Genomic DNA, 21494 nt, shown 5'->3' with positions numbered 1-21494 from the left:
CCAGGATCGACGGAACTTGGACGTTGGACGTTGTAAGTCACAAAAACCCACCTAAATTCACCAGATAAGCACTGCAAACACATAAAACAGACCCCCACACACTACCCTAGTGACCACCGACCCTCCCCCACCCCCATAAAAATATTAATCACACCTTAAAAATTCAACCTCCAGACCATTATCACCTGGTCGCCTGGCATAGGAAAGCCTACTTGTCCAGCACAGAGGCGGCTTAAGCCATCTTGGGGGGTGGGTTAGGGACCCATGGAGAGGAGGACTCATGCCCATAAGCCCCTTTAATCACTGCATTGATACTTAAACAAGTGCACTCCCCTATACATCCCCAAAACCCTTTTGTACTGGCATATAAGTGGCTCCTGCAGCCATAAGGGCTATTGGGGTGGTAGATAAGTGGGTCTAATGGGGATTCTGGATGTGGTTTGGTGGGGCTCTCCATGACCTATAAGGGAGCTGTAGTGAGATGATGATATGGCACCCTTGTGAAGTTCACAGCAGTGCCCTGTGATGTACCCCATTATTTAGGTGGCATGTCTGGGTGTTCAGTTCATCACTTTGCAGACCCCTCCCACATCCAACAGGGCTTGTTCTAGGTGTTTTTGACTTGGACGAAAAGTTGGACGGAAATGTGGTATAAAGATGGATGATTTAGTGGCTTGGACAATCAGATCGGCAGGATGTATAATTAGACGATTTTAGAAACAAAAAAAATTTTAGATGTATTTTTCAAAAATGTGTTCTAGGTTGTTTTTTAGTTTGGACGACTTGCAACTTAGATGCAAACAGACTTAGATGTCCCTTTCGATTATGCCCCTCTCTATATAATGTTTAATACATAATCCCTCTCCTTTACAAAGCCGCACTAGCATTTTTAGCACCGGCTGCCGCAATAACAGCTCTGACACTCACAGAATTCCTATGAGCATCTGAGCTGTTACCACTGCGGTCGGCGCTAAAATCACTAGCACGGCTTTATAAAGAAGGGGGAATTTTTTGTCATAGACTCTAAGGCTCCTGAGGCAGGCTTCTTAGTCGAAACATGGCCCAAGTCAAATCATGTATTTGTCTTGAATGATTGTCAATAAAATTCCATTGGTTTGAAGACCTGGACTGCTCTGCTCCTTTTGGACCATTTGTTGTGCGTATGCAGAGGTTGATATTCCCCATTTCGAGTGGACTATATACCATTTAATAGCAGTCAGGAAGCAGCCTATGATGCTTCCTCTTGTGTGGCCTTCCTGTTAGGAAATCTATGTAGAACATTGGGGTCTACACATAGGGCCTGTGCTTACTGTGCTTCTGTCTTCATGCATTATTATTTGTGGTGGGGTGGGGGAGGAGAAGAAAGAAAGCAGTGAATAAAAAGGCAGGAGTGGATGGATACTATTTAGTTTGTAATGATCATCTGAGGTCATGGGAATTTTATATGTTAAAATGAGGTCATATTGGATAAAAGTTTGGGAAACACTACATTAGATCATGCACTGTATTATCATATTAAATTCCTCCCCATAAAGAAAGTCATTAGAGGGATTAAAAGATGCTATACAGGAGAGGAGAAGACCTTGTGCAGGCCTACCAGCTGGAGGAGATCAAGAAAGAGATGATAATTCTCCCTTTTTAGGGTATGACCCAGCAGCTGCATCTGATATCATCATCAGGCACTACTAATATCTGCTAAAAAAAACCAAAAAACCTGAGCCTCTTCTGTGGTGAGGCAGAAGAGAAGAAAATAAATAATAAAACCATGGTAGTGAGCACTTCTACATCTAAAGTAATTGACCCAATAGATAAACATTTGGTATCAAATGTTAAGAGTGGGGGGACTCCTCAGTTTCACCATCTTTGAGCCCTCTAGCCTGAACTTCGCCTTCTCATTCTAATTCCCTGATAGACGGTGAGTCTCAAAAAGGGGAATCTTCAAGATAAGGATCATCCCCAAGTTAAATAAAAGGATTTAGGGCCAAATTCTCTAAACAGTGTCCCAAAGTTAGGCAGTGATAAGTGTCCTACCACTGTCTAACAAACCAATTTGGACACTTTTTTTATGTAAGCACCATTTTTAGGTACCTGTCTCACACCTACAGAGGCACATAGGGATGCCTACAGACACCTAAGCCCGGCATGGTTTGCGCCAGAAGTGGCCTTAGATGTCTGTAGGCATTCCTATATGCCTCAGTAGGCACGAGACCGGTTCCTTAAATGTAGGCTTTAAAATTCTGGCCTACATTTAAGGCGCCTATGTTAAAGAAAAAGAAGCAGGGTACACACATATAGTTATTGGATACATGGAGTAGCAAACTCTGAAGGACTAGATGATGCCTCTCTGCCTTTGTATGTTATGGAAGTTCCTACTCTTTTTCCCTCAAGATAAACTACCTGCAGAAAAAGGCATGAAGGCATCATTCTTCTTAAAAGCACCATGTTCATCCAAGAAATGTCCAGGGTCAAAGCTATAAGGATTCTTGAACCACTGGGGGTCCTTCAAGACTGTGGTCAGCAAAGGGAACACCATAGTACCCTGAAAATAAGAATTTGAGACATAACAGATCAATCAAACATCTACTACTCATAGCATAACTAGAGAAAATTCCACATGAGGTTCCACTGTCCAGTACTGTGTCTCCTATTGTCACTTCTCTTCGTGTAGCAGCTCTTGAAATGGGAGATGCATTTGGTCTGGTCCTGGGAAGTAAGGGCTAGATGCACTAAAATCAGCGATCATCGCTAAACCTGTTTTCACAGTTTTATTGATCATTGCTTTTACTGACCCGATGCACAAAATGGCCCACCACGTGTTTTTCTCCTCAGATCGCCCATTTTCTGATCCAGCCATGCAAATTAGCTTAAACTCCATGCAAAGTAGCTAAGCGATTGATGCACTAACATCGCTTGGCTAGTACAAAAAAAAAAGGAATGCCCAGCAGAAAGGTACAAATATTTGCATGTATGAGCCTGACACTGATGTGAAATTATGTGCATTCTTGTGACTTGGATCAACAACTTGTGAGTAGTCTGGATATGATGCCATAAAAACTAAACTTAGGTCTTAAGGCTACTGGAACTGAAAAGTTGTTAAATGGAGTGAACTGGCATGCAACTAACCTTGGGGATGATGTAGCCACGGAACTCAGTGTCTTGACTGATCCTATGGGCGACATTCAGAGGCACAATATCAGCGAAGCGTTGGATCTCATGAATGACAGCATCTGTGTATGGCATTTTGTTCCGGTCCTCCGCTGATGGAGCCCGATTCTGTCCAATCACATGGTCGATCTCCTGCATTACCTTTTCTGTTTTTTAAAAAGCATATATATTTGCACATAGCTAAGAGACAGAAATACAGAAATGTAGAAAAGTGTGTGTTTGTAGGTGCTACCCCTTCTTTTGTGTAACATCCAGCCTAATCAATCATATTCTGAGAGCTAAAAGTATTTGCTGAGTGAGTTTGTTGCTCTCTTTTTTTCACCTCTGTTCTTCCTGGATATGCCAGACCAAAATTACCAGTTCCCTCTGATTATGAGCAGTCACTAACTGGCTATTTTTTCAAGCACAAATTGATACAGTCCAGTTGTTTGGTTCCACCCTCCATCCCCCCCTAGAGCATTCTAGGACTCTCCTAACAAAAGCAAAATTATCAGAGAACGTTCACCCGCCACTGTCCCCCGATATTCAGCCAGCCAGTTACTGCGAAGCCAGCTAACCAACAATATTCAAGTTTTATTTAACTTTACTATCCTGCCCTATGGGAAAACCTTCAGACGGGCTTACAATCTAGATGGCTATCTCCCGCTGAATATCCCATTTGGTGGATTGGCCAGTGACCCATTGACTGATTATATCACATGACACATCCAGTCACAGCCAATATTCAGCAGCTCGTCACCTAAGGCACATGACCAGATAGACTCGCTTAAAAAGTAGATATATCTTTGGCCACTAGGCCATAGCCAACCAGCCGATGAATATCAGCTTAGCCGCTAAGTCTGTGGCAGCTAAAATGAATTCAGAAATTCAGTGCCAGTGGCCGGATATGACCCCAGCATTTAATATACAAATTTGTCACCAGCCACAGGAGGTAGACATGCTGCCTCCCACAGTCCAAACACTGGCTCCAATATTTCTTCATGAGCCAACAAAATTTCTCTCTGTCACATTTTTGTGAGAATTGAGATCTCTCCCCTCCTTATCTCACCAAGAGATTTTGAAACACTAGTCTCCTTTGAAAATAACTCTCATTAATGCCATTTTGCTACCAGCAAAAGCACCCCTAAAGCAGAAATCATATTATGTTCCACATCATCACATCTAGAAAAGGATAACATGAATAAATCACCAGTGGTGTACCAAGGAGGGGGCAGGGGGCAGTCCGTCCCATGTGCACGCCCCAAGGGGGTGCACAGCTGGCCACCCTCCAGTGTTCTCCCTAGGCCCTACCTAGGTCGGCAAACTGCGGCTTGTCTACAACAGGGGTGCCCAACCTGCTTCCCTTCCCTTCTCAACGCCATCTGGAACAGGTCCACGATGAGTTCTCCCTGCTTCTCTTCCCCGCGGGGCCGACCAACTCTCGCCACCTGATGTCAATTCTGACATCAGAAAGGACATTCTGGGTCAGCCAATCGCTGCCTAGCTGGCCCAGTACGTCATCTCCGATGTTAGAATTGATGTTGGGTAGCAAGAGTTGGTCGGCCCCGCTGGGAAGAGAAGCAGGGAGAACTTGGTGCCGGCCTGTTTCCAATGGCGGCAGTGACAGCCTATTCCCCAGTGGTGGTGGCAACATGTTTCCCAATGGCGGTGGCATGGGGGAGGGCAGGGAGAAAGAAAGAAAGGGGGGACAGGAAGCCAGAAAGAAAAAAGGGGGCAGGGTGAAACAAAGAAAGAAAGAATAAAATGGGGCATGGAGAGAGAGAAAGACAGACATAGAGAAAGAATGGAGGCATGGAGAGAGAAAGAAAGAAGGGGCAGGATGAAAGAAAGAAATGGGGCACGGAGAGAGAAAGGCAGACATACAGAAAGGGGGCATGGAGAGAGAAACAAAGAAGGGGGCAGGGTGAAAGAAAGAAATGGGGCACGAGAAAGAGAGAGAAAGACAAACAGAGAAAGAAAGGGGGCATGGAGAGAGAAAGAAAGAAGGAGGCAGGGTGAAAGAAAGAAAGAAATGGGGCATGGAGAGAGAAAGACAGATATATAGAAAGAAAGGGGGCATGGAGAGAGAAAGAAAGAAGGGGGCATGGTGAAACAAAGAAAAAGTTGGGGAAGGGAATGAGATCTGGAGGAGAGGAAGCATACAGGAGGCTAAAAGAAGGGAAGAAATATTGGATGCACAGTCAGAAAAATAAAGTGCAACCAGAGACTGATGAAATTACCAAATAAAGGTAGGAAAAATGATTTTATTTTCAATTTAGTGATCAAAATGTGTCCGTTTTGAGAATTAATATTTGCATTATGGCCCCCTTTTACTAAACCGCAATAGCGGTTTTTAGTGCAGGGAGCCTATGAGCATTGAGAGCAGCTTGGGGCATTAAGCGCAGCTCCCTTTGCTAAAAAAATGCTATCGCGGTTTAGTAAAACGGGAGGGGGTTTATTTGTCTATTTTTGTATAGTTGTTACTGAGGTGACATTGCATAAAGTCATCTGCCTTGACCTCTTTGAAAACCCGCGGAATATAAATGATAATTAACATTTTCTCTGCGTACAGTGTGCTTTATGTTTTTAAAATTTTATTGTTGGTAGATCATTTTGACTTGGCCACGAAGGTAAGGGGGAGGGAGGGAGGGGAGCTGCTGAAAGACATCTAGTAATCCTTGCAGGCTTGACTGTGAAGGGAATTATTTTTGTAAAATCATGTTTTGTTATGTGACTGACATTATTTAGACTTTAATTTCTATGAATGACTAGAATGAAAATTATATAAAATTACTTGCTTGTTTTTATGTGCGTGCGCTGAAGGAAAGTGGAGAGAAAGTGGGCTGAGAATGCTGAAGGGAAATGGAGAAGAGAGAGTGGGGAGAAGATGCTGATTTATAAATTGACAATTTTACACAATATTGTTTCTTTTTATACTTTAACATAATAAGTTCAATATAAAATAATTCAAGGCTTGTGAGGATGGAATCAGGAGGTTTGCGGGGATGGGGACCAAGCTTATGGGGAAGGGGAGGGAACGGAGACAATTTTTTCTCCCCTGTTATTCTATAGGCTCTGCCATGAATTGATTTTGACTAAGTGCAAATGAGCGGGGTGTCAGTTGGGTTGACGTAGCCGTCGTAGCGCAAGCGGGAATGGGGTATGGCTCTCCAAAAAAATCTTAATTGTTGTACAGCTGATTTTGGCTCTTTTGATTAATGAGTTTGCCTACCACTGCCCTAGGGTCTTTTAGCCGGGCACTGCGCCAGGCTAATTTAGATGATCGCCCCGTTGTCATCTATCGCGAATCCTGCCGCTGCTCAACATTAAAAAAAAAAACAACCCCGCACCTCTCACCGGCTTGGCGATTTCCCACCTTAGCCCGTAGCTAACTCATGCTTCAGGGCTTTAAGGTGTGCATGCTAGCTTCCCTTCTCTTCCCTCCAAAACCAGAAGTTATATTCCGGGGGTGGGGAGGAGAAGAGAAAGCACGCACATGGAGCATGAGTTCGCTAGAGCTAAGGTCAGCGACGGAGGGAAGCTAAAGGAGACAGGTCAGCAACGGAGGGAAGTTAAAACTTGTCTTGCTGCTCTTCCTTGCTACGGGCCTTCCTGGCTGCCAGGTCCTGCCTACTTTCTGTTTCCACGAAGGCAGGACCTGGTAACGAGGAAGGCCCGAAGCAAGGAAGAGCAGCAAGAGGTCAGAGATGGAGGGAAGCTTGTGACTCCGCCGATGGGAAAGATGGGAAGAGAAATGCTGCTGCTGTTGCATCCAAGAAGGGGGAGGGGGGAGGGGGGATGAGACATGCTGTTGCTTCACCCAAGGGGGGAGGGGGAAGAAAGATGCTGCTGCTGCACCCAATTGGGGAGGGGGCAAGAGAGAAATGCTGCTGCTGTACCCAATTGGGGAGGGGGAGGGGGAAGAGAAGTGCTGCTGCTGCACCCAAGGGAGGGAGGGGGGAAGAGATATGCTGCTGCACCCAATGGGGGAGGGGAAAGAGAAATGTTCTGCTGCTGCACCCAATTTTTTTGGGGGGAGGGGGGAAGAGAAATGCTGCAGCACCCAATTGGGGAGAGAGAGGGGATAAGGAACACCAGGGAAGGGAGAGGAAAGAGATGTAAAAGACCATGGGAGGAAAGAAAAGGCGCTACCAGACCATGGAGGGGGGTGAGATGTCAGGGGGAGGGGGAGGAGGCAGATGCTAGACCAGGTGGAAGGAAAGAGAGAAAGGAAGGAGAAGAGATGCTAGATAATGGAGTGGGAGGGGGAGATGGAAGGAGAGGAGAGAGATGCCAGGGCATGGGGGGGAAGAAAGGGAAACTAAAGGAGACAAAATGCCAGACCAGAGGGAAAGAAAGGAGAGGAGGTGCTAGAGGGAGAGATAGGAGGGAGATGCCAGGGCATGGGGGAGAGAAGGCAAGGAGATAGAGATGCCAGACCATGGGGTGGAGTGGGAAGGAAGGAAGGAAAGGAGAAGAGAGAGATGCCAGAGCATAGAGGAGGGGGTGAAGCTAAAATGAATCATGTACAAAGGAGAGAAAGGGCACAGGATATACAGTTTATTGAAGGGACATAGTAAGAGGGAAGATGCCAAATGGAACAGAGAGAGGGTGGACAGTGGATGCAAGGGGCAGAGAGAGGGTGGACAGTAGATGGAAGGGGTAGAGAGAGAGGGCACAAGCTGGGTGGAAGGGGCAAAGAGAGGGCAGATGTTGCATGGAAAGGAGAGAGGACAAATGCTGTATAGAAAAAAGAGAGCAAAGAGAAGATGATTAAAGCAGAAACGACAAAAGGTAGAAAGATTTTTTTGTTGCTTTACTTAGAATCAAGTAGTATTGTAACTGTATTGATAAAAGTTTATAAATAGGAAATGGAAATAAGGCAATTTTTTGAACTAAACCCCTTTCCTCAGGTCAGGACAGGATACCATAACAGCAGTATATTGTACTGTTCTGAAGAAAGATTTGGCCTCTGAAAGCTAATTGAAAAATGGATTAGTCCAATAAAATGGTATTTTCTTATTTCTCATTATTTGTTTTATTTTTATTTGTTAATTTGTAAGTGGTGATTGTTATGTATCAGTTTTTTTCAAATTTACATCTACTGTCTTTATATTTTGCACAGTATTAGAGGACATGTGTTACTGTTTTTGTGGTGTTGTAGTGTTGCATTGTATGCAGAGTCTGGTTTCTTGGCGGTTCAGTTTTAACTTTTGTCTACATATTTCTATTTTTAGTTTGTGATTATTCCATATTGGGTGAGGGTGTATCTCTGGTCTATGTGTGAAAAGAACATAGTTTTCAGTTGGCATTGACTGCAGGATCAATTGACTGTGCGGGATCTGGCTTGTTTAGTTTTATAATGTATGTGTTGGTGTTCTAGTGCTCACTGCAGTGTTTAAGATGCTGCCTTTTCCTAGGTACACTCTTGTTGTGTGATATGTTGATTATTACTAAAAATCATATTTTTCATATAGATGGGGGGGGTGTCAAAAAATAATGGGCCCCGGGTGTCAAATATGCTAGGTACGCCACTGCATATCACATATCTGGTGGCCCCATTGAAGAAGAGACCTAAACCAGTGTAGGGCCAGCTAAACAAATCATAAACAGAACTCTAAAACAACAGAAGATACAGACCTTTGTGGCCCCTCTAATCTCTTCTCTATTAATCCTACTTGATCTCCAGTTTTACTTTGCAAGTGGTCTCACCACAGAGGAACCTCTTTGCTCATTCCAGATTTTATCCCTTGAATCTCCACTACTGAGGAACTTCTGTGCTCATCCCTTTTGAATTCCTACCACAGAAGAACCTCTGTGATTTAACCCTTGAATTCCTACCACTGAGGATCCTCTATGCCCATTCCAGATTTTCTTGAATCCTGATTCATTTTTGTATTGAGATGCTGTTCTGTGTATTGTCTGCTCTTCCTATGAATACTTTTGAGACTTTCACATGGTAATATATATAAAAAAACATAAAAGAGATAAGATTATATCTTTTTATTGGACTAACAATGCATTTTTTGATTAGCTTTTGAAGCAAGCCCTTCTTTAGATCATAAACAAGCAAATGTTGACAAATATCATTACAGTATATATAAGTGAAACATGAAAGCATTCCAATGACAGTCTCACAGGAAGAGAGAGGGGTAATCAAGATGAGAGACAGAAGGAGCTGGGTGGGTTGGAGACAGAGAGAGGGTGATAGCAAAGTGAAAACGCAGTTTAAATTCATGTTTTGAGTAGTGCATAAGAAAGCCAAGGTCTTTCCTAAGTCCTATCTGCTGGGTGTCAATATATTTTATTATTTTGGTTTTAAAGGTCTTATGTTCCTGGAGTGTCTTAAAATTTCCTTTTAGTATTCTCAACATGAAAACATTGATGCAGTCTTCTGTTTTACTGAAGTGTTGTCTGAAAGAGGCAATATACTGGTTGGCATTGCAATTTTTAATGTAATACTGTGTTTCCCCCCAAATAAGACACTGTCATATTAATTTTGGACCCAAAAAAGGCACTAGGTCTTATTTTCAGGAAGGTCTTATTTTTTAATGTAAATCATATTTATTGTTGTATGCTTTTTGTTTTCTTAATAAACCCAATAAAGCTTTTGAACTGAAAAAAAATTTCAAACACAAACAAAATAGTGAAAAAAAATCATTTCAAATACAAGAAGAAAACCAACATTTACAGAGTTAATATATAAGAAATAATATCACTAAAAGCAAATATACCCAATTTCCTCCCCTTTTTCCCCATTTTAGGACTGTAATTAAATATTAAATAATATGCAACTGCAAGTGCGACTGCGAGTGTGTGGTGTTAATGTATCTAAATAAGGTTGCCAAATAGTAAAAAATTGTCTTCCCTGTCTAGTGTCCCATTCTGATAATTGCATACTTACATTGTTAAAATGTGTAACATTCTAGAACGCCAATGACTATATGTTGGTCTTAAGGGTCCAATCCAAAGATAAAGTATGACTTTCAAACCTAAGATTGTTCTTTGAAGAAAGCCTTTAGGCCTCTTGGAATAGGACGCTTAACATCAAAAATCCAAAATATATTATAACTATTGCAATGCCAATCAATTCCCCACATTTGCTCAACTTTAGAAAAAAACAACATTCCAAAGTTAGCGTATCAAAGGACATGTCCAAAACATGTGAGATAAATTAACTTTATGGTGACCACATTTAAACAAGAGCCTAATGTAGCAAAAGTCACCCTATAAGCACACAAGGGAGCAATATATATTCTACAAATAAATTTATAACCCAATTTATATTAGGTGATATCAGAAAGAAGACCATATAAAATCTTTAAAAATATTTGAATATGGAATCCCTGAAGGTGAATCCCCAACTCTTCATTCCAAGCTTGAGCTATTTTATTGTAATCTAAATTAGGAGAAAGATTCACTAATGAATGTCTAAAATATTTAAGGGGCACAATCAACTGGGCATCTAACCAAAATAATTTTGAAAGAGCATCATAGACTTTAGCATTTAGTGACAATGAAGTTAAGGAATTCACAAAATACCTCAACTGCATGTAAGAATATATATCCAATTTAAACCAATTATAAGCAGTACGTAATTGTAATAATGTTGGTAAATTACCCTCATCAGTTAATATCTGGTAAAAATAGAAAATATTTCCTCATTTATTAGACTGAAAACCTGCAGATGTTATACCAGGTAAAAAAGAGCCATTTCCACAAATAGGTAAAAGTGATGTAGTTCTAAAATCAAACTTCAATCGATTACATATTCTTCGCCAAGTGGTTCTCAAAGGAACAATTAAAAAATAAAAAGGATTTTTCAGAACAGCAGTCTTCATCTTAGAAGCATGTAAAAGATAACTAAAGTGATAAGGCCTCCATAATTTTAACTTTACTGAAGTCCAGGAAAAATAAGATGTTGCAAGAAACCAATCATGTATGTGATGCATGTGACAAGCCTCGACAAATTGCCTCAACTGTAATAAACCCAATCCTCCCTTTGTTATTGGCAAAGTCACCTGATTTAATGAAATATGTGGTCTTTTTCCCATCCAAAGGAATGTATCAATTTATTTAATTGACATTCTACTACTTTAGAATACAACAATGGTAACATTTGATATACATATAACCATTGAGGAAGAATTATCATATTACAAAGAGCAATACGTCCCATTAGAGAGATAGGAAATTGTCTCCATGTTAATAAAGTTGATTTGGTTTTATTCAATAACGGCTGAATATTGATTTCAAATATTTTTATTGATTTTCCAATAACAAATAGGAAAACAAATATTGTAGCAAAATCATCAATGAACAAGCGAACAGAGAGGTTCAACTGAACCATCAGGAAACCCAGAGAATAAACAAAGTATCCCAAAGAGAACCTTAGGGGAGAACCAGAGGGTCCGGGAGAACCAGAAATAAACCTGGAGAGAAAACAAAGAGAGGAGAAAAAAGGAAGAAAAGATGGAAACGAGCCAAGTCAGAAAAATATTAAGAGAGAGAAGCAAGTATACATAGGATACAGGGCGGACATCCCACTACCATGAGGTAGAGCAAATAGAGAAAGGATAAAGGCGGGAACAACAGAATCTAAGGGAAGGACAACGGTTAAGGAGAGAAGTGTTGAATGGGTTCCCATATACGGAAACAATCAGAGCTCTGTTCGAAAATTCTGCCGCTTTCAATTCATACAAATGGATCATAAGAACAGTGTTCCACCAGAAAACAACATTAAGTCGGCAGATTTCCAATTGTAAAGAATCATTTGAATTGTTAAGGCAATCAGTATATTAAGAAGAGATTGTTGACTTGTGGAAAGAGGGTCTGACACCGCTAAAGTTCTGAAAAGTAAGATATCAAATGAGAACTCAGAGGAAATAGGAATAATGCGCTGGATAATGTGCCATATTTGTGTCCAAAACTCCTTGAGGATTGGGCATGCATATATCATATGATGGAGATCCCCTAGTTCCGACATACAATGCCAGCATAAATTGGAGTCTCTGAGTCCTGCCTTAAACATCTTATTAGGTGTCCAGAAGACTTTGTACGCAAGATTGGGATAGGCTGGCAGATGCCGTTGGGCGAATAATTTTACGGAAATAGTGATCCCATTCTTGGTCAGAGCCCCGCCAGGTAGTAAGGGACGACCAAACATCAGTAGATCTCTTAGATCTAGGATATAAATGAGATCGGAGTTCCTTGTAGAAAAGGGACGTGGTGTGGCCGAGTTCTAAACCTATGCGTGAAAATGTTATAAAGGCAGAGGTCGGAGTATATGTAAAAATGGAAGGAGAGCATTTCATCAGGCAATGAGAGAGTTGATTCCAATGAAAGCATTCTGAAGGTGGTAAGGCAAACTTGTCCATGATCTGGGAAAAAGATAGGAGCTTTCCATTGTCCAATATTTGATTCAATGTCCTATCCATCCAAGAGCGCCAGCAAATAAGACGATTATCGATACGAAAGGAGGAGTTGTACCAGAGGGGCGAGGAAGTCGTAAGGCGTCTATCGAAACCAGATATATGATCAAAGTGATGGATCGCTTGAAGAGTAGCACAAATGGCAGAGGACTTAAATGGCAGTAAAGAGGGGGAAAGGAATGACAAGCTATATAGCGGGATCGGGCATGCAATATGCTGTTCAATGCGAAGCCAAGCAGCTGTGTCTAGGGATAGAGTAGGGTCCTGAGTCCACAGTGAACTATAGCGCAAGAGTGATGCTATATGATAAAGAAAAAAATCCGGGAAGCCCATGCCCCCGTTTTCTTTAGAGGACTTAAGGATTTTCAGTGAGATGCGAGGGGTCTTCTTACACCAGAGATAAGCTGATAATTTGCTTTCAATGGTTTTGTAGAACTCCTTTGGGGCAAGTCTAGGGAGCATGGAAAGATAGTAATTAATAATTGGAGTAATAGTCATTTTAATAGCTTCAAGGCGTCCCCACCATGACAAGGAGAGAGGGGACCATCTTTTCACTAAAGCATCAATTTTAGATGTTAAAGCAGATAGATTAATAGACATCATAGTGTCAGTGTTCTGGTGGAAAAGGGTGCCAAGATATTTCAAAGAAGAGCTGGCCCAGCAAAATGAGATGGGCCCACAGTCGGCCAAAGAAGTAACATCATTAAGAGGCATGACTTCAGATTTGTCCCAATTTATACGGTAACCCGAACATCGAGAGAAGTCAGATACCAATTGGAGAAGTACAGGAATGGAGAAGGCCGGCTTGGAAAGAAACACCAGCAGATCGTCAGCATATGCTAGTGTTTTAACTTGAAAAGAGCCCACTGGGATCCCTATGAGATGAGGATGTTGACAGATGGCCAGTAGTAGTGGTTCAAGGGCTAAGTTAAATAAAAGAGAAGACAAGGGGCAGCCCTGTCGAGTGCCTCTATGGAGATATACGGGGACAGAGAGTCATTGATTCATAATCTAGAATAAGGCTTGGTGTATAGTAGCTAATCCAATGCACAAAGTCCGAACCGCAGCCAAACCAATGGAGAGCAGCGAATAAGTGATCCCACTCGACCATATCGAAGGCCTTCTTGGCATCCAAGGAAATCACTATTAACGGATCAGGTGACGAATGAGCGACATCCAAAACAGCATGGAATGTGCGCGCGTTGTCACCAATAAATCGGGATTTCATGAAACCTACTTGATCGGGATGAACTAGATTGCACAAAACCTTATCCAATCGTGAGGCTAAGACTTTAGCCAAAATCTTACAGTCAGTATTAAGCAAGGAGATAGGTCGATAATTAGCTACCAGAGTTTCATCTCTCCCTGCCTTGGGTAAAACTATAATGTGTGCTTCCACAAATCCACCTTGATCTTCGGGATTAGAAAAAAGATAATCGAAAAGATGTTTCAGCAGTTTTAACAAGATCTGTGGAAAAAGTTTTGTAGAATTCGATCGGAAATCCATCAGGCCCTGGCGATTTGTGTGAAGATAGAGACTTAATGGCTTCCAGAATCTCGTCCTCTGAGATAGAGGCACCAAGGTCAGAAGCCTGAGAATGATTCAGAGAAGGGTGGGAGATATCATGGAAAAAATCAGAACTAGAAACGGAGGAGGAGACAGTGGATGAAGAGTATAAAGTCTTGTAAAAGGTAGTAAAGAGTTGAGATATGGAGGCATCATCAGTAGTGGAGGTACCATCCTCTCTCAGCAGAGCAGCCACTCTAGACCTTTGTTTACGATTAGCAAGATAACGAGCCAAAAAGCGACCGGCTTTGTTGGCGGAGATATAGGTACCGGTTTTGGAGATTAAGAAGTCCTGTTGGGCTTTAAGCCGAGATAATTGATTGAATTCAACCTTCCGCTTGATTAAGGCCGGGGAAACCTGAATAAGATTATGCATAATCTGCTGTTGTTCTAAAAGGGAGATGTCTCTCTCTAAGGACTCCATGCTGGAAAAATCGGACCTATGCTTCCATGCTAAAAAACTAATCACTTCACCCCTAAGACTCGCTTTGAAGGCTTCCCAAATGGTGGTATAAGAGGAGATAGAGGAAGCGTTGTTAGTGAAGAATTCCGAGATAAAGCTACGGATTTTATCTTGAAAAGTAGAGTCCGAGAGAGCAGAGGTATTAAACCGCCAAATACGATTCAGACGAGTATGTTGTAATTCCACATGTAGACCGATGGGAGCATGATCCGAAAGAATAATGGGATGAATGAGAGAAGCACGGACCAAAGGAAGAAGAGATTTAGAGATGAGAAAGAAGTCAATTCTAGAATAAGAGCGATGTGGAGCAGAATAGAACGTAAATGAGCGTTCTTCAGGATGAAGCAATCTCCAAGGGTCGCAGAGACCCAGATCCTGAATAATATGATGAAGTTCAGACCACATTTTGGAGGGGCGGAATTGAGAAAGAGAATGTCTATCCTTGTTAATATCCAGCGGAAGGTTAAAATCACCTCCAATTATTAAAAGGTAGTCAGCTACATTTAGCAGTGTGTCTCTCAAGGAAGACATAAAAGATGGTAAGTCAATGTTTGGAGCGTAAATATTGACGATGGAGAAGAACAAATCACCTAATTGAATCGATGTTGCAATCCATCTGCCTTCTGAGTCCGATAGTTGATGTAAGACACGAGCTTGTAGTGAGGTTTTGATGAAGATGGACACTCCTCTCTTTTTATGAAATGCCGGGGAAAATAAATGCGTGGTATATCCTGGGACACGGAGTTTGGAGCAGTCTATAGAGTTAAGATGAGTCTCCTGTAATAAGAGAATATCGTAATCCTTTGATTTAAGATAATCTATAATTTTTTTACATTTAAGAGGTTGGTTGATACCATTGGCATTCCATGAGACAATTTTAAGGGATGTCATAAAAGTAGAAAAAGAAGCAAAAGTGAGAGAAATTATGAGAGGGGATGTCCGCCCCGATCGATAACAAAGTAAGTGGGAAGAAAGTGAAAGAATCACAGGAGAGAAAGAAAAAGAGAAGTCCTCTCCAGGAAGAAGAGGGAAGGGAAGAAAGCATCAGTTTGTCAAACATATGGCTATAGAGCTATAACAACCCATTCAATACAAAAAAAAAAAAATGTGATCGTCACAGATACCAACAATGGTAAATGCAAGAGGAGTATGTTACCCAAAACCGTTAGGGGGGATACAAATATAAAACATGTGTGGACCATAAAGAGTATGAAGCATAGTAAAGTACAAAGCGTACAAAATCAGATAATACAAAATTTAAGGTACAAAACATTCATAAAAGTATAAGGAGTCTTTGAGATAAAAAAAATAGTGTGATCAATTCAAATACCAACAATGGTAAATGCAACAAGGGTAAGTTATCCAAAACAGAGAGGGGGAATACAATTTTAAGAACAATTGCGAAGTATTGAGAGTACGGGGCAAAGAGAAGTATTTAACATACATAAACAGGTGGTACAAAATGTAGGATAAGAAACAGTGGCAGTAACTTATGGTAGCTCTGAAATCAACACTGGAGCAAGGAGCACACCCAACAAAGTCTAGGTTGAAGCGTGCCTATAATACATCTAGGAGCCGTATCATTGTCAATTGCATACAGTAATTTGAATGGTCTCATGGAAATAAGACTGGGGGGCTCAAAAATACATAAAATAATAACGAGCTAAAAGGGACATGGAAATAGGAGAGAGTAGTCAAAAGAAGAATGCATTAATAAGACCCTGTAATAAAGTATGGATGAGAAAATAATTAAAGATATGATGAAGAATAAACACACCATAAAAGAGTAAGGTAGTATAAGATCGCACCAATAAAGAGAGGGGACATACAACCATTACCAGAGTGAAACACATGATGTAAATTTATGGGACATGGAATATAACAGTAGGACAGCAGAGATTTGAGTTAAATTAAGAGGTGCTACAGGGGAACATATCATTGTAATGAAAAGTAAAGAATATCCCATATTAAAATCAGTTAACAGCACATGACTCATCACGACAGGAAGGAGACCAAAAAGTAAATGTATATTACAAGAGATAATTAAGAAAATGAAAATTCATCAAGCAAATGATAGATCAGAGCAGTGCAACAAAAGCAATTAAGGTACTAAACGGGCACAGTATTTCATTTGGAGGATAAGGCAGTGTAGAAGCTAAACTAGATACAGCTTCCAATTCATCTGGGAGACAATACAGAATAATAGGGGAGGGGAAGCTAAACATTAGAAAAATTAATCCAAGTACAATATAGAATTTACCACCAATGAAAGGAGTCTAAAAGTAAAAAGGAGTGCTGAAAAAGACAATCATATAACAGTGCCTACAACAAGTGAAGAATAGATCATTATCATACAAGCAGTACAGTTGATAGTCATATAGTGAATATAAATTTCATCAGGGAGGAGATAGGTGTAGTGAAGAGAAAAGAAAAGATGTGATAAATAATCTAGAAGCAGCTCGTAGGACATCATAAGGGAAAGAGGATTGTAGAAAGAGTTAGATAGGGAGAAAAATAGTCAGAGGATTGTAAATTCATTAGGAAAGCAGTACGGTAAGTCAGTGCATTGCAGATAAAGCATTATGATTTCATAATATATAAAACCTTTTAGCTAAGAGACATAAAAGCATAGAAGTATGCCAATAAAAAATATGAAAAGCAGTCGAAATTCAGTGCATAATTCATCTCAAAGGCAAGGGGGTCATGAGGAAAATTAGATATCACGAGAAAGAAAACTAGGATTGCAAATACATCATTCAATAATCCAATCATTGCTCAGAAGGAGGTGAATCAGAAAGGAAAAATAAAGCTAGAATTACACCTAGAGGTCAAGATATTAAAGTAGAAAAAGGAAAGGGTACGATGGATAAAAGAAATTATGCAGCATACAATTCATTTCATAAAGAAGAAGAGCGAAAAGAAAAATAAAATAGTGAAAGAGGGAATTATAATAATGAAAATTCATCAATTAGGCAGAGAGACATCATTATGCAAAGGGTATAAGAAAACTGTAAAGTAAAACAAGGTGGGATGTTAACTTCTATCTACGTGGGTGTAGTCTACAGACCTCCGACTCAATCGCAGCAAATTGATAAGGATCTGATTGTGGATATCCAAAAGTTTGGAAGGAAAGAGGAGGTTCTGCTGTTGGGAGATTTCAACCTGCCGGATGCAGACTGGAATGTTCCGTCTGCGGAATCGGAAAAAAGTAGGGAGATTGTGGATGCCTTTCAAGAGGCTCTGCTCAGACAAATGGTGACGGAACCCACAAGGGAAAAAGCGATATTGGATCTGGTCCTCACAAATGGAGAGAGTATCTCTAATGTTCGAGTGGGTGCTCACCTGGGTAGTAGCGATCATCAAACGGTTTGGTTTGATATAACGGCTAAAGTGGAGAGCGGCCGGACGATACTTAAAGTCCTAGATTTCAAACGTACGGACTTTAATGCAATGGGAAAGTACCTGAAGAAAGAGCTGTTAGGATGGGAGGACATAAGAGAAGTGGAAAGACAGTGGTCTAAGCTGAAAGGAGCGATAAAAATGGCTACGGACATTTATGTGAAGAAAATCAATAAAAACAAGAGAAAAAGGAAGCCGATATGGTTCTCCAACCTAGTGGCTGAGAAAATAAAGGCGAAAGAGTTGGCATTCATGAAATTTAAAAAAACCCAAGAAGAGGAGAGCAGAAAGGACTACAGGGTGAAACTGAAAGAAGCCAAGAGAGAGATACGTTTGGCGAAGGCACAGGCGGAAGAACAAATTGCTAAAAATGTAAAACAGGGAGATAAAAATTTTTTCAGATATATTAGTGAAAGGAGGAAGATAAAAAATGGAATTGCTAGGCTAAAAGATGCTGGGAACAAATATGTGGAGAGTGATGAGGAGAAAGCAAATGTGCTAAACAAATACTTCTGTTCTGTGTTCACAGAAGAAAATCCTGGAGAAGGACCGAGATTGTCCAGCAAAGTTACACGAGAAAATGGAGTAGATTCTGTGACGTTCACGGAGGAGGGTGTTTATGAGCAACTTGAAAAACTGAAGGTGGACAAAGCGATGGGACCAGACGGGATCCATCCCAGGATACTAAGGGAACTCAGAGAGGTTCTGGCGAGTCCTATTAAAGACTTGTTCAACAAATCTCTGGAGACGGGAGTGATTCCTGGGGATTGGAGGAGAGCGGATGTGGTCCCTATTCATAAAAGTGGTCACAGGGATGAAGCAGGAAACTACAGGCCGGTGAGCCTCACTTCAGTTGTTGGAAAAATAATGGAACTGTTGCTGAAAGAAAGGATAGTGTATTTCCTTGAATCTAATGGGTTACAGGATCCGAGGCAACATGGCTTTACAAAAGGTAAATCGTGCCAAACGAACCTGATTGAATTTTTTGATTGGGTGACAAGAGAGCTGGATCGAGGACATATGCTAGATGTAATTTATTTGGATTTCAGCAAAGCCTTTGATACAGTTCCTCATAGGAGGCACACTTTTCCTTCTAACCCTTCAGCAATGTCACTTACATACATATTGAACAGGATTGGCCCCAGCACCGAACCCTGAGGGACTCCACTAGTCACCTTTCCTTCCTTCGAGCGACTTCCATTAACCACCACCCTCTGGCGTCTGTCCGACAGCCAGTTTCTGACCCAGTTCACCACTTTGGGTCCTAACTTGAAGGGCTGAAGTTAGGACCCAAAGTGGTGAACTGGGTCAGAAACTGGCTGTCGGACAGACGCCAGAGGGTGGTGGTTAATGGAAGTCGCTCGAAGGAAGGAAAGGTGACTAGTGGAGTCCCTCAGGGTTCGGTGCTGGGGCCAATCCTGTTCAATATGTATGTAAGTGACATTGCTGAAGGGTTAGAAGGAAAAGTGTGCCTTTTTGCAGATGATACCAAGATTTGTAACAGAGTAGACACCGAAGAGGGAGTGGAAAATATGAAAAAGGATCTGCAAAAGTTAGAGGAATGGTCTAATGCCTGGCAACTAAAATTCAATGCAAAGAAATGCAGAGTAATGCATTTGAGGATTAATAATAGGAAGGAACCGTATATGCTGGGAGGAGAGAAGCTGATATGCACGGACGGGGAGAGGGACCTTGGGGTGATAGTGTCCGAAGATCTAAAGGCGAAAAAACAGTGTGACAAGGCAGTGGCTGCTGCCAGAAGGATTCTGGGCTGTATAAAGAGAGGCGTAGTCAGTAGAAGGAAGAAGGTGTTGATGCCCCTGTACAGGTCATTGGTGAGGCCCCACTTGGAGTATTGTGTTCAGTTTTGGAGACCGTATCTGGCGAAAGACGTAAGAAGACTTGAGGCGGTCCAGAGGAGGGCGACGAAAATGATAGGAGGCTTGCGCCAGAAGACGTATGAGGAGAGACTGGAAGCCCTGAATATGTATACCCTAGAGGAAAGGAGAGACAGGGGAGATATGATTCAGACGTTCAAATACTTAAAGGGTATTAACGTAGAACAAAATCTTTTCCAGAGAAAGGAAAATGGTAAAACCAGAGGACATAATTTGAGGTTGAGGGGTGGTAGATTCAGGGGCAATGTTAGGAAATTCTACTTTACGGAGATGGTGGTGGATGCCTGGAATGCGCTCCCGAGAGAGGTGGTGGAGAGTAAAACTGTGACTGAGTTCAAAGAAGCGTGGGATGAACACAGAAGATTTAGAATCAGAAAATAATATTAAAGATTGAACTAGGCCAGTTACTGGGCAGACTTGTACGGTCTGTGTCTGTGCTTGGCCGTTTGGAGGAGGATGGGCAGGGGAGAGCTTCAATGGCTGGGAGGGTGTAGATGGGCTGGAGTAAGTCTTAACAGAGATTTCGGCAGTTGGAACCCAAGCACAGTACCGGGTAAAGCTTTGGATTCTCGCCCAGAAATAGCTAAGAAGAAAAAAAAAAAAAAATTTAAATTGAATCAGGTTGGGCAGACTGGATGGACCATTCGGGTCTTTATCTGCCGTCATCTACTATGTTACTATGTTACAAGAAAAAGGAACCACATGTGGTAATGGCGGAGGGAAACGCATAGATAGAACAGAGCAAAATGCAGCAATAAATAAATGAGACTGCAGAGGGGTAGAAAGGACAGTATGACAACAGAAACGAAAAAAGGAGTGATTGTTCTGGGCAATGATATCAAAAGTATAAAGCAAGCTAGGGATATCTGTAAAGATGGGGATAATAGAAGACCGCCATAAAGACAGTAGGAAAGATGAGCCGAAAGAAACAGAAAGCAAAATGGCGAAAGGAAAACGAGCAGAAGCAAAAAGCAGGATAGAACAAAAATACACCCGATTCCAGGAAAATTAATAATAAAGTACCGATAATAAGTAAGAGTGAACTAGAAAACAGCACTAGGGAAAGGACAAGAAAGGAAGAGATATAATGTCCCCTGGAAGTGAAGGTAGTGCGGCCAACAGTCTGAAGCAGGGTTCCAGACGGCACGTGGAAGCAGATCACGGGAGGGTTGCATCGAGGAGTCCAGTGAGAAGGGAGACAATGAAGACGGTCAGCGAAGGATTAGCCCATATTGGTCTGGTGAAGCCAGGCGTGCAGGAGTTCAGGGTCCGTGTAATTGTCAGTCTTATTTCGGTAAATAACGCGGAACCTTGCAGGGTAGAAGAGGCCAAATTGTGCTCCCAGGTCCCTGAGATCTTGTCACATGGCTAGAAAGGCCTTCCGTCTAGCCGCCGTAGTGGGAGCCAGGTTGGGCACAATAATGATCTTGCGGCCCTGATGTAGCAACGACACTTTCCCCTTGGCGGCGTTCAGAATTTGCAAAGTGTGCTGGAAACGGAGCACCTTGACAACCAGCGGGCGTGGACGCTTGTTACCGGGTTGCAGGGTGGAAGGGGATCGGTGAGCACGCTCTAGCTCCAGGATCGGGGAG

The 21494-nt window shown here is 41.7% G+C and overlaps 1 protein-coding gene across 1 annotated transcript in view; it reads right to left on the bottom strand.

Annotated features, from left to right (window-relative positions):
- Positions 1-21494, bottom strand: part of LOC117364411 (cytochrome P450 2G1-like) — a 128211-nt gene that overhangs the window by 4830 nt on the left and 101887 nt on the right. Inside the window, exons 7-8 of the mRNA XM_033953554.1 lie at positions 3124-3311; positions 2398-2539 (exon numbers count right to left, since the gene is read on the bottom strand). Of these exons, the coding sequence (XP_033809445.1) occupies positions 2398-2539; positions 3124-3311 (330 nt within the window). The remainder of the gene's footprint in view (positions 1-2397; positions 2540-3123; positions 3312-21494) is intronic.

The sequence above is a fragment of the Geotrypetes seraphini genome, chromosome 8 (assembly GCF_902459505.1).
Source record: "Geotrypetes seraphini chromosome 8, aGeoSer1.1, whole genome shotgun sequence".
NCBI classification, from domain to species: Eukaryota; Metazoa; Chordata; class Amphibia; order Gymnophiona; family Dermophiidae; genus Geotrypetes; species Geotrypetes seraphini.
This window is presented reverse-complemented; position numbering and strand designations above follow the sequence as displayed.